Source organism: Halichoerus grypus, chromosome 7 (genome assembly GCF_964656455.1).
Source record: "Halichoerus grypus chromosome 7, mHalGry1.hap1.1, whole genome shotgun sequence".
NCBI lineage: Eukaryota > Metazoa > Chordata > Mammalia > Carnivora > Phocidae > Halichoerus > Halichoerus grypus.
Window position 1 is genome coordinate 141,303,566 of NC_135718.1, and position 14,084 is coordinate 141,317,649.

General features: G+C 36.9%; 1 protein-coding gene across 10 annotated transcripts in view; it reads right to left on the reverse strand.

Moving 5' to 3' along the window:
• Positions 1-14,084, reverse strand: part of ESRRG (estrogen related receptor gamma) — a 565,965-nt gene that overhangs the window by 217,542 nt on the left and 334,339 nt on the right. Inside the window, exon 1 of one of the 10 annotated variants that reach the window (XM_036111130.2) lies at positions 6,744-6,943. The exons of the other annotated variants lie outside the window; for them this stretch is intronic. Within the exon in view, the coding sequence (XP_035967023.1) occupies positions 6,744-6,799 (56 nt within the window). The 5' untranslated portion in view covers positions 6,800-6,943. Of the gene's footprint in view, positions 1-6,743; positions 6,944-14,084 lie in introns of those variants that run through there. 10 annotated transcript variants of the gene reach the window in all.

The following is a 14,084-nucleotide window of genomic DNA, read 5'->3' on the forward strand; positions in this document are numbered from 1 at the left end:
TTAATTTGTTTTCTTTGGCTAGGTAAGTGCTGCCAAAGCATATTACACATAATGTGTACTTCCAATCAAAATGATGAAACGTATATATGCAATTCTGTGTCACTCAAAGCAGTATGAGAATGCACAGAGGAACGTATAGGACAAAGACTGCCTTTTACAATTAAAATATAAATGTACTTTTAAGTTCTTTTTTTTTTTTTTTTGAACAACGTAATCTAATCCTAGGTAGGCTCTCCATGAGTTTAACACTTCAAGTATCAAAGAGATTTTAAGTGCCAAAGCCCCAGCCATAGGCTGCATTTCTGACGGCCAGTGCTGAATGTTGCATATCTATATTCAAATGTACAGACAGCTCTATGCCAGTATATTGAAGTGCACTTTAATTGACCAGTGAGAAGTCAATTTACTTAAAACTGCACCTTTCTTTTAATGGTTTGCCTTAGTGAGTTATCTTCCAAATATACATTTGTTGCCATAAGTTACGATGGCATGACATCTGAAGAAATCAAAGCATAAAAAGCCTGTCCTCCAAACATTTGTAAATTTTTTTCATTAAAAAGAGGACTGATGCATGCATGTGCACACACGTGCATACCACACACACTTACACCACACCACATAATCTAAATCCTCTCAATGTGATGGTTTTGTATCATTGATTAGAAAAATACATTTGGAAAATAATGGGAAATATTGTCCAAGTCAGAGAAAAAGAAACACCTGGCACTTCTGTAAAGAAAAAGTACAGAGGAAAGATGTGTTTGCTAAAACTCTGAATGGGAATTATTTTTAGTAGCTGAGGTTTCCTAGATCTTAGAAAGTAGAAGTCTAAAATGAACCTGACACAAGAATGAGATGCCAGGTCAATCCTTCAAAAGGCAAAGGTTGTCAGTTATCACCCTCAGATAATAAGAAGCTAACTTTGACCTGATGGATTGTCAAAAAGAAACAGTAGGATTTAAAAAAAAAGAAAAGAGAGAGAAACATTAAATTTATTAAAGTGCTATACATACAAGTAACGATAGGAAATGAATCTAGGAATTTAAACCAGAATATAAATAACAAGAATTACAACAGAAAGAGCAGTTGGCTAAGTGTTCTTTCTCAACACTCTCAGATTTACTAAGCAAAATCATAGATCTCTAAACTTACCCCTTAGAGTAAAATTCAAAAATTCTGAAATCTGTGATGTACTTTAGAGAAATAGAACACTTACTAGTTTTCTATATTTGCTTTCAGTAAAAAAAAAAAAAAAAAATGAGGAAATGACATATTTATGTAATACAGATAAATAAGATTCCTATTTATGCATTTATCTGAGAGCTATCATGTTTACATTCAGGTATATTTGTCAGGCCCTTGTATTAAAAAAAAAAAAAAAAAAAAAAAGGAATGTAGCCAAGAGCTGATTCAAAACTATTTCTTGGACATGGGCCCAAACCATTAAATTATGCATTTAATATTAGTAGCTTATTTCCTATTTTACAAATTATTTATGATTACCAGCTTTTGAATTTAGGAATGACAATAGTTAAAAATTCATAAAATCAGAAACAAATGGACTTATTAGGTTACCTGTTACCTGTCTTTCTATATAGTTAAACCAATTTAGTTTAAAATCAGACCTGGCAAATACCCGAAACACTAATTCCAGGTTAAAATCATGCCTGGCAAATTGAACTGGCAACTAATCGATCAGAAAAATACTTGAGATTCACTTTATTTTATAAATGTAATGAACACCTTTAGCAGCCTACCTGTAATATTCTACACATATAACTCTTCCCACAAAGGTACATATTTCACGTGCATACTATACATGCAAACACACACGTGTGTGTATTCTGTCGACTGCTTAGATTTTAAAGTACCATATGTGTATTGATGTATTTATAATAGTACAGACCATGTATATCCATATACACATGGTGATGAAAATAATCAACAGCAAAACATACGAAATGCAGTCAGGAGAATGAGAAGCGGCAGAGATGCCTGGCGTCATCCCTGCGCTATCAAATATACACATAAGTATGATTGGAGAAAGAGAACCTAAATATTTCACTGTCAGAGAATGTAGAGAACTGCAATTCATTTCTATCTCAAGCGCTTTAGGACAATGACAATTTAATACAAGGCCAGTGGATGTAAAAGAGATAAAAACTGAACAAACTGGGCCAGTGTAATCAAAGATTTTCTCCAGAGAGCTGGCTAGGGCCGGAGCTCATATGCACTTATAACAGATCAACGTTGTATTGTTTCTCTCTTCCATGAATTTGCTATGAAGCAAAATTCCAAGCCAAGCCTCTCTACTGCAATGACTTTAAAGTTCTATTGAAATACCTCCGATGCTCTTCTCTTATTTCTAAATGCTTAATAGGTGGTTCTAAAAAGTTTATTGATATTAATTGGTTTCACAGAAATCACTGCTATTAATTGCCACTTGTCTGACAAAGTATCAACCATAAGCACAGAATTGAATGTTTTATGAAATCATACAAGCAAAACCTTCGGTACTGCACAGCACTTTAAAAGTAAAACAAAGAAATATTTTTTTTAGTCACTAGGCTAAAACAAATGTTGAGGAATTTTTCACAAGTGATACGGACTTGAGACTGGGCATTATGCCTACCTTCCAAAAGAAAGGTCTCTTCTTTGTCTGTAGTTCTTGCAGGAGTAAGGTATTGTGAAAGTATTGTTAAACAGACTCATAGAGAAGTTACCTGCCCTCTTTGATGAATAGCACCATGTATCTAAAATTAATTGCAAAAGTATGGCCCAGCTAATGAGATGGTCCTTATCTTTTCTCAGCACAGGAAGCACAAGTATTTTTCTGCTGGCTCAATATTTTATAAAAATGCCTAAAGTGTTATTAACTAAGTAAAAATCTGATTAAAAGACCTCAAAGACCCAAATTATCGTAAATTCTAAAACCTGGAAAACCAGGAGTTAAACCAGATTTCCTATATTATTTCCTTTTTAAACCTTAATTTCTTTTCTTTTTTACTTTGAAAAGAAAACCAAAGGGGGGGAAAAAAATCTTTTCTCCAGCTTCTATTAGCATTTTTAAAAACTGAATTACAATATCCTTTTTTATAAGATGGTCAATATATATTACAGGTCAGATTAAATCAAAGAAATATATCAAAGGCCGTCAATTTAGAATTTAAAAAAAAAAAGAACAATGATACCTTATTGGGGGGAAAACACTGGAAAAATGATCATCCATGCAAGAGAATTAATGGATATCCACAAGGGCTTTGCTAATAACATGGGTTAATTACCGCTGCAACACACAAGGCTCAGTAAATAAAGCAGCAGTACCATAAACACATTAAGATGAGAAACCATCACTTTAAGAACCAGCCAACACCATCACCCTTGCCTCTGCCCAGGAAAGGGAAAGCTGTTTTCCAGCCCTTTCTGTCAAAAGGAGGATTTCTAAACTTAACCACCAAACGTATATAAGGTAATACATAAATACACTGACACAAAGGGCTGGTGAAACATGGGGTGCCCATCATTTACTCACCACTCCCATTCCACATTTATTCCATTAACTCAGGAACACTTATTTTTGCTTACTCCAAGGAGAAAATCACATGTTACATAAAATAAACTGTCTGGCTATTTTGACTATCTATAGTTTGGGATATGTAGAGTGGCTGTTAAATTTTCAGAAAAATAGAATTCATCTATTTGCTTTAGTGCTGTGATGAGCAAGGTTACAGATTCTACAGCTTCAAGAACACTCACTCCTAAGTGCAGCTAGTTGTCACTTCCAGCAATTTACAAAGAAATCATCTGAAAACCCCACCTACACCACCTACCTTTAAGTCTGCAGGTGTTTGCAACAGACTTAGAAGAAACAGCAGGAAAAGTAAGATGAGCTCCAAGTCTGGAGTTTAGGTGTTCTTTCTTAGAAAAATAAAAAAGTGTCTGTTCATAGTTTTCAAATAATATCACATCTAAAGTGATTTAGGCAAGCTCCTGTCTTTTTTTAAAAACATTTGAATCCACTCAGATTTAGGCTTTTTGTTGCTGTTGTTACTGTATAAATTTTTCCTTCCTGCCTATTTTATCTCAGATATTTTGACATTATAGTATTACTTTTGGATAGTTGTGTTTCAATTTACATTAGCTTTTAAAAAGGAGAGAGGAGGCCGAGAAAAAAAAAAAAAATCAAAACCCTGACACAGAAAGAGTGAACCATACAAAATAAACCTTGCATACCTCCAAAGAGGAATTTTAAAACACAAATCTGTTTCATTTGCAATGCTTGGATTTCTATGATCAGGCTGAATCTACTAAACTGTTCCTCCTCGCCTTGCGTGTTTTGGAGTGTTTCAATTGCCTTTCCTTCTTCCAACAGCTGTGACAACTGTTAAAACAGTCAGTAAAATTAAGTCCGCTCTATAATCCTGTAGTCAATGTTACATTTTAATCAGAGGTTGAAAGGGATTCATGTGATGAGCACACTCATTTAGAATGATTAGACGGACACATATGTCAAAATGAGCAGATATATTATTTTCATCTATGTATGCTATCAGTTATTACTGCTATTAAATGTGAAACAAGCTTTCAAGCATTATGTTCTTTAATGTGCTGGCACATTTCCTAAAATAAAAAACACATAGTTATAGGTTAACATTTTAGGCTCTCCTAATGGTGGTCAATAAATTGTATGAATCTTTTTTAACAGTCTCCAAAACAGAAATTGCCTAATATTTTCCTCTGAAACTGCATAACTCTGATTTCATTTCTATGTATACGCACACGTGATAGGGTTTAACCCAGTACAATTACTATGAATATTAATAGCATGTATAAATTCTGTGGTTTATTAATTGAGACAGAGAGGCAGATGTGTTGCTTAGCATTAGATCTTTCTGTCTGTCCAGTGAACCACATAACCATCAGAACTGCATCCAGACAATAAATCTGTATTTTTTAAAGATGACTTTTAATTGAGCCAAAAAGAAAGCTAGTTTGAATCTTGCGCCAAAGCCAAAAGGACATGTGCCCTGATTTCATTTAAATGAATTTGCTTTTAGAGGCTTATTTAAACAAATTATTCAAATTAGCTATAAGAAGTTAAATTCAAGAAAACTACTTTAAAAAGAAGCCTCTGGGGAATTTTTAAAGTTTGTTTTGTTTATTTATTTACAGGAGAAAGTTCAGAATCTGGGTGAGCTTGGATAACGCCTTCTTCCTGACATGAAGACATTTACACCCTCCAATTCTAAGGCCCCAGGTGCACTAACCTTCAAACTACACTTGAGTGGGCAGTCCTACCTTTGTTTATTTTTCATTTTTATTTTCACACAATTTAAAGTTGTTTCTTGCTGTGAGTGTTTCAAACTGGATGCAACCTTCCAAGCTTTCCGTTCCTCCTACGTCCATCTCTTGGAGAATATCCCTTGTGCAAGTGTGTGTGTGTGTGTGTGTGAGCACGTGCGAGCGTGCACAGACGTATCTACACACACTCACACTCCTACACACACGAGCAACCACTGAGACTGCAAGTCAGTTTTCATCTCTTACTTAATTACAAAGCAATGCAATATGCAGTCACTAAGGACAGCTAGTGGACATCTACCTATAATGCACTAAGCTCATCTTCGCGAGTTTCAGATTTTCTTCACAGTCTATAGAGAGATGTTTGCCAAGAGCACTCTTTTCAGAATTATAACAGTTGGTATTACTGTAATGTGAAAGCAAAGCAATATAACTGACTCAACAGAAAGATAATCCAGTGACAGCTCCCGTGGTATATACTAATATTTTATCTTAACAGTGGGTTGAAATTAAGTTTGTGACCTACTCATTTACACAAGAATGCCTAATTTACTTGTCCTACCCCCATCCACTTCTCCCCCACCTTTAGCGTTCCAAAGATACATATACACACACACACACACACACACACAAATCCCTGTGCATAAAGATATTCATAAATCCAAATTAAACTGCATATAAGAACAAAAGTACTTTTCTGTATTTTCTGGACAGGATACATGACACAAATCCACAATCTCAACGTTGTCTATTCAAGGGGAAATTTTAAAAGTCACTACTGCTTCTTCTTTAGTTTTTTCTCTCCTTAAATATTTATAATGTGTGAAAATCTCATGTTACTTAATGGACTGATTTGTCAGTTAAGTGCTGACTTAACGCTAACCATGCAAATAACATTATTCTAGCCCTGAATTGCACAGGGCTAGTTTTTAAATTGTTCTCTGAAGGAGAATTAGTAAATGTGCAATTTTGCCTCTAACTCTGCGCGGCAAGAAATGACAGAGAGCTGAAAATATCTGTCAAACTGCAAATACATAAGAGGCACTCAATAGTATAAATCATTTTGAATATTGTATTTTAAAACATCTTTCCTTGGGAAAATGGGTCCTAGTAAAAGATGCATTTTAACAGTTCACTAAGCATGTGTGCCAAGTGCCTATTCTTAGCACCTGAATAAGAAGTGACTGTCACACAGCTATTTTACTGACAGTCACTGAGCTTTGCCTCAAAGGTAACATTGTAGTCAGAGAACAATTCTCGACTTACTGAATTAGGAGATCACCCTCAACACAAAAGGCACAAGACAGACACAAACAAGCACTCGTGCACACAACATTCCCGGGGCATTACCTGAATCCTTGTGCAAAGATACATTCTGTCCACCCCCACACACACACGCACCCCCACGGCGAGTTTTAAAAAGGAAAGAAAAAGGTACCTACTCTTCCTCGTAGTGCAGGGAAAAAGATTCAGGCAGGCAAAGTTCTACCGAATCCATGTGCGACCGGCAACCATTATTTGTGCACCCCAGCTATAAATCAAAGTTTCCTTGACAGAGCACAGTGCAATTAACACAAATGTTCTCCTAGTGACAAGCCTATAGGCACAGCCAGTTGGGACCAAAGCTCTCACACTCTCCTAATCAAGGACTTAAAGCCCCGATTGGAGCTTATTAATATGAAGTAGGGCTTTACATATGCAGTCCCACCGGCCCAGCCGCGCAGCCGATTGGGGGGCGTCTGCCCAATCAGGAGGGAGGCGACGGGAGGCTGCACGGAGCGAGCGGAGCCAGGCAGGTAGGAAGGGTGCAGAGAGCCGCGGGCACTGAGAACCGCGAGTGGGAGAGGAGAAAGGGAGCGGGCACGGCAGCCATCGGAACGCTCCCAGGAGAGACTGTGCTTTTTCTTTTCCGTCTGTCTTTCTCTCTTTTTCTGGGAAGCTACAAAAGAAACATAACTAACTTAACTCTCTAGGCACTGGAGGGATTTGTCTTTGGTTTCCAACCTAAGACCTGTTTTGCCTTGAAAAGAAGAACTCACGCACGCACACTTCCCAGTTAATTTGGGAAAGGATTCTGCGGAAGGTAGAGAATTAAGTTTGTCCTGCCGTGGTCTGTGTTTTAAACCCCTGGGGGCTGCTGCTTATTTAGTGCTGTACTTCCCCATTTATTCGTCGTAATCGCGTCTTTTCCTGGTTTCCTGATACATACTGGGCATTTGAAAAATCAAAGACATTCTTCTAAATTGTTAGGGCATGTGAACCCCTAGGATCGTCCTCTCTGAGGTGGGATGCAGTTTTGCACAACTACAGAAGAGGAAATAGTGCGTCAATACAATCTGAGAGCATGCCTATGCAAATTATACGTGTAAACATTTCTTTACCTGCTGTCTCTCTACCTATAGATATACAATGCATAGCTTTTGAAAGCAAAGGTAAACAACTGCAGGACAAATTGGCTTCTCCAGTTACAGGGGTGGCGGTCTGAGGGCTGTAGGGGAAATAGTACATTAAATCCATCTCAGTGCATTTTGACAAAATAAAGACTGCGTTTCCTTTTTTCTCCCCCCCCCCCCCCGCATGGAGAGCATTACTACACAGTGCACTAAAAGTGTTCTTAATCATACTTATTTCAATACAAGCTTCCAAACTGGGAGGCATATACAAATACATATGATTTTACCCAAAACATCAGTTTCCAAATGAAATGCAGTGTACATATTTGTTTCTTTACATAACACACCCCGAATACTTTAAAAAATCAACCCAGAAACATTTTGTAAATCATCGCACAGTCTGGCCATTATAAGGACTAGTTTCAAACAGATAATAATTTAGGAAACTAAGATTCTCAATCAAAAGTTTGTTTTTCTTTTTTTAAGGGCGTAAGAAGAGAAGGTTATTTTTCCTTCAATAATGTAGAATGTGTTCTTAGTTTTCTTACAACAAAGAGTTTTCTTAGGTCCTATTTTGAACTACAGGCTATTTTATACTAGCAAATATATTGGAATAGATACCAGCTATTTATGGCAAACTGCTCCCTTATGGAGAGTGGAAGACCCACAATTTTGATATAATTCAGCTCTACTGCTACCAACCTTTTGCATCTTAAGTGTTCCACGATATAAATAGTATAATCTTTGAGATCAAAATAAATTAGTTCAGATACTCAGTGTGTGTTGAAGTCACTATATCAGAACTCAACTCTCTCTCTCTCTCAACCCTTTCAAATTTTCTAGGTCTTTAAAAAAACAAACACTAAAATAGAACAGCCGCATTAAAATTCAGAATGTAAAAATGACAGACATGATTTGGTCCCCCCACAGAAAGAAAGCAATTTTCCTGCCATGTATTTGGCCATATCTAAGATATGGGCCTGATTCCTTTTATTTGGGGTCTAAATTCATACAAGTTCTTAGATGAGAACTCACATAGCAAAAATTGTGCCTGAGAATACTGTATAAAAGCAGGTAGTAAAAGCTTAATTACCAGTAGCATTATGCTGTCTATATTGTTAAATGTGAACTCTGCAATTAAGATGTAAATTTGGTTGTGAGCAGTGAATTAAAAGAGCTTTGAGATGTAGGAGAAAATCCAAGCATTCTGCAGACACCCAGAAAAAAAAAAAAAAAAAAAAGATTTGTCTGTTCAATCTAAAATGAGACATGTAATCATTTTATAATTAAAAAAATAAATAAAAAAGCATTTGAAATAGAAACATGATTTTTCTAAAATACAATAAAAGAAATATGGAAGCTAATACTGCATTAGAAAGAAAGAAAAACATCTTTGGTTCAAAGATCACTATCTTCATTTCTGAACAAACCAAAATTCTCAGGGTAATTAATAGATCCAGTTGTACACATTTTTAAACAATATCCCAAAAACAGAGTTGTTTTTTTTTAATTTCTTCTAAAGACTCTTTTTTAGAAAAAATAAAGATTATTTAAAGTACTCAACCCATCTTAAAGCACTCAATACATTCAGATTTTGGACCTGTGCAGAATCCTACACTGTATTCAGTTTCTTTGCATTATCACGCTGTGACAGAACCTTTTATTATTCCTTTGAAATGGCTTTTTAAAGACAAGATTTGTAGTCAATTATTTACCGATGGACCTTAAGTCACCACATTTCATAGGAGTCTTTTACTTCCCAGAATTTTCTTATTTCCTTTTGGGTACTTATTTGCCCCATTATAAACCACTGGATTTCATTGGTATATATTTTAAACATATTTAGACTCTTCCATGTGTAAGTCTCTCCCGTGCTCACAGAGACACATGTACAAACATACAGCGCATTGTCCCCACTGATCTTTCACTAACCATATTTCATCAATGCAAGGTACAGTGTCCACTGAGCTAGCTGCTTTCTGAATGACCAAAAGTATACTAGTGTATATACTACACGGATCTGTATGCTTCCCTTTGGGATCAAAGTGTCACCTTTACAAGTCAAGGACCTAAGATTACACCGACTGTCTTGAATCCAGTTTAACCAATTTAAAATTTAAAATAATATCTACTGCACTAAACTTGCAAGACAGCTTCCAGAATATTTTATAAACACGCAGCTTAGTCATCTCCAGAATCTTCCCTAGCCACAGTTTTCTCACCTTGAAGGAGGAAACAGTGGATAATCACAGGGAATACACACATCATGAGCAATACTGAGCATAAATCTTTTAGAATCTCAATGACAAAGGATATGGGGAAAAAATGAAACAAACAGATAAACAGCCTAGAATAAACACATATTGCTAATCAGTCAATACACTTCACAATCTTACCACAAGGAGTCTACCCAAAGCAGGAAAAATGGAACTAAATAAAAGAACCTCTTAGGACTATTTCACACAAACTATTAATCAATTAGTTAATATCCATCTATTATGCACCAGGTCTTGGGTCCATGCATAGTTTCAATCTCTTTTTCCTTACGCAATGCAGTCACAAATATCCAAACAACTTCATCCTCAGGCCCCAACTCATGCACAGACACCAGCAGAAAATATACTTCATTTCCATTTGAAAGAACAGAATGGCAACAAGCAAAACTCAAGTGCAAACAAAACGTAGCTTCCTGTTTTCTGTACCGGAAATTTTACTGTATTTTAGTCAGAATCCTTTCCTAAAACATTCTAACAATGAATTCTTATGTTGATGATGAGAAATGTTTCATCTTGCCATTATTGCATACTAATAGCTACTTTTAGTTCCCATCTTCCTTTTGTGAAAATTAACAGGACTAATCTGTATTAAAATGCTTCTAGCTGTCACACTATTTTTGAAGCAAATTTTTATTTTAGATTGCACATCTGTCATTTGTTAAATATTTAAAACTAAACAAGGCATAACAAATTTAGATTTTCAAATCGCCTTACAATCTACCTTTGTGGATCTTTCCTCAAGACCATAAACCCTTAAAAAAGCTGTTTAACCCTTTGAACCATCTTCCCTGCTGTCTTTGATGGATTTTGTATAGTATAATGTACCATACTGCAAAAAGCAAATCAAGACTATTACAAACTACTATCTTTAGCTCTAAAGAAAAGAAAAAAGAAAAGCCACAAATGAACATCCCTGCGAAAAGAACCCTGATGGGCACACAGGCAGCTTAGACACCAGGATCGCTTCTGCATCCTCTCGTGACTTGGGTGGCCTTGAGCAGGTCATCTCGTTTACCTATGCCTCTTTTCCTCATCTGTGCTTTGGGATTTCTTTTATGCTTTAAACCTGCTTAAGAACACACCTTTCCCACTGGGAATATGAAGACTGCTTTCAGAGTCAGTATGACTACTTTCCTCTCTATCACCACCAAACCCCTATCAATTCATCATACCTCATCTTCTGTTGCCTTTCATTTCTAGGGCACAGGCTTTGATATTTAAATTATTGTCTCGATTGGCAAGAAGCAATCATTTTGACTGAAAGTGATCACTTCCACAGAGGCACTAATAAAAACCGTGCCTTTTGACAAACCTCTTGTCCTATAAATCCATCCCATTCCCAAATTACCAAGTCCTTGTAAAAAGTCCATTCTCTGGGGAGCAATTACCTCACCTCTGTAAGACACCAAACTCTTTTTCCAGTATTTGTGAAAGTGGGGGGGGGGAGGGGGGATCAAAAGAAGACAGAGAAACTAATAGAGGCAATTTGGTTTCTGTTTAATTAATTCAGGTTTATTTCACTTTCATTTCATCAAGCTATTAAGATACATGGTAAAATATCAGGAAAGATTAAGTTATAAACTATGGTAGCTTCAATGGGAAGAGTGATGTTAGTTATGCTGTATTTCCAACGTATGTACCCTGGTGAAATACCAGATGCGTTTTCTAGTATCCTGTGAGTGTTCTACAATCTATATGGCATGTATTTACAGAGCAACAGTTAACATTTTGAGATTATACATTAATAAATGAGTTGCAGTTATATTCTTTCCTGAATGTTAAGCACCACGAGCTAAATGCAGAAAACATTCAAGGTCAATGTCCCGTTTTAGACCTTTTCAGGCAGCTGTAATATTATGATAATCAAGCTTAAAATATTCCTATAGAAAGAGTAAATTAGCCTTTTCATTTGAAAGATGATTATGATAAACAATAAACCTAAGAGAGGACAAAATCCCTATTTTTAAAAGCCATAAATTGTTGACTCAATCATGTGTGTGATAGTGTTGTCCAAAATAAAGGGTAGCTTAACTCTGAGAGGAAGGGGGTGGGGGTGGGGAGTAGTGGAGACAGAGAGGGAGAGGCAAGTGAACAAATATGACAGAGTTTAGAATAAGCAATACTTGCTTTGATACTAGTAAGATGATCAAATTATCCATCTTAACCACCCCATTCAACATTGATTCGAAGTCAAAAATGCATGTGGCCATGAAATACCAAAAAAACACAAAGTATTTTTTTTCCTGACTTAGAGGACTCTTCAACCCTATTTGAAAGTTCTCTTTTCCTATTGTTTCCTTTAACCCTTTCGTCCAAATTTTCAAAGGACCACTAAAAAAAAAAAAAAAAAAAAAGGAAAGTGAGCTATATAGCATCTGGTGTCCATATAAACAGGCTTAGAGGCTATTACTTTTTTTTTTTTTTTTATGTTAGAACTGTCTGACACACTCTTCTAAGGTTCCTTTTTATAAATGAACACATTTGATAAAAATTTGCTTCCCCCAAGCAAGGCAAATTAATTAGGGGTGTGTGTCTGTCATGCCTGGCGGAAGTCAGGAGATGGTGGAAGGCCTCAGCCCCTGGGAAGGCCTCACAGCCTGCTCTGGAGTCAAGCCTTGGGCTCGCATTGCAATTATGAGGGATGAGACTTTGGCCTAGGGTCATGCCATGGATCTAACTCTCAGTTTCCTTCGCTATTAAATGGGAATAACAGTAAGAACAGTCTTGTACAACTGTTATGGGGATTAACTGAGTTTAAAGTAATTTAGCCCCATGTCTGGTCCTAGTTGGGGTGGGGGTGCGGATCGCCCGACCCAGTGGGCCAAGACATTCTGACTTGCACCAGCTGTCCTAGCCTGATAATTTACAGCCCTCCCTCCTTACACTCTCCAAAGTGCCTCGGTTTGGATAATAAATTTTACTGTCATCATCCACATAGTGAGCCTCCCATAAATGTTAGCCAAGCTATTTTTAAATCTCACTAAATGAAAGAAAAAATCTGAAGAAATGGCATTACCTGTTCATTTGGCCTTCATGTTTGACTAGGAGTTCAAGGTGCTTAATACGGAAAAGGAAACAAAGTGCAAGTATTCCCCCAGCAAACAGAGCAGGAATGTTTGCCCTAAGAGGACACGAACTGCTTGCTAGAATACTGCCACGCATATATGGACTCAGTATAATGAGAGGGGGCGAAAGCAGATGTCCCCCTTAAAGCTAACCATTGTTTTGTGCATGAGTGTGAAGAACACAGATTTGGGAATGCTCAATGATTCTGCTGACTCTCCAGAGCATTCAATCGTACATTGTTTACCAGAAAGAAGGGGAGAGAGAAATTGCTTCTACTCCTTTTCTCTTCCTTTAAGACATTCTTCCACATCCCTCCACCCTAGCAGTTCAGTCAATAATGCTGTTGATTTTATTACTATCCCGAGCACAAGCTCATTCACCCAGGAGCTCCTTTGATCAGATATCCCAAGAACTCAATTTCTTCACAAGGCTTTGCTCTTGTTACACTGAATGGCCACTAATCTATGGCAGAACACAAAGTCTGGGCAACAGGGAATTACAGACAGGGAAAGACCACGGGGATTATGAGTCCGACTTGGTTACCTTAACAGGTGAGGAAAATGAGGCTCAGAGTGGTTAAGAGTCTTAACCCAAGTTTCACACTCAGGTAGTAGAAGAGCTCATATTTGAAAAGATTACATGTCTCCTCTTTCCAGTGCTTACTTAGTAACAAGCTACTAATGTTAATCTCCCAGTTGTTGACAATATACCAGTGCACGGAACTCCAGCCGAGAGATGAGCCCTCCGAGGACAAAGGTCCCAAGTAAGAGCCAAGGGACATCAGATCCCAAGAGATAAATACCCAAGCGTATACCAAAGTGTCCTTTACTTTCTGCAAAAGCTTAGAAAGGTAAAAAGAGTCACATATTTAAAAAGAAGTAGGGATGAATTGGTAGAGAGAAATTCTCTCTCTCTCTTCTCCCCAGGGAATTAGGTGCCCTTTCATAAACACATTTTGACTATCATTTCTTTTAGGGATCTGGTTTTTATTAAGCGGCCACTCCTTTCCCTACCTTAACACCCCCCCCCCCACTGTAATCTGTGAAAC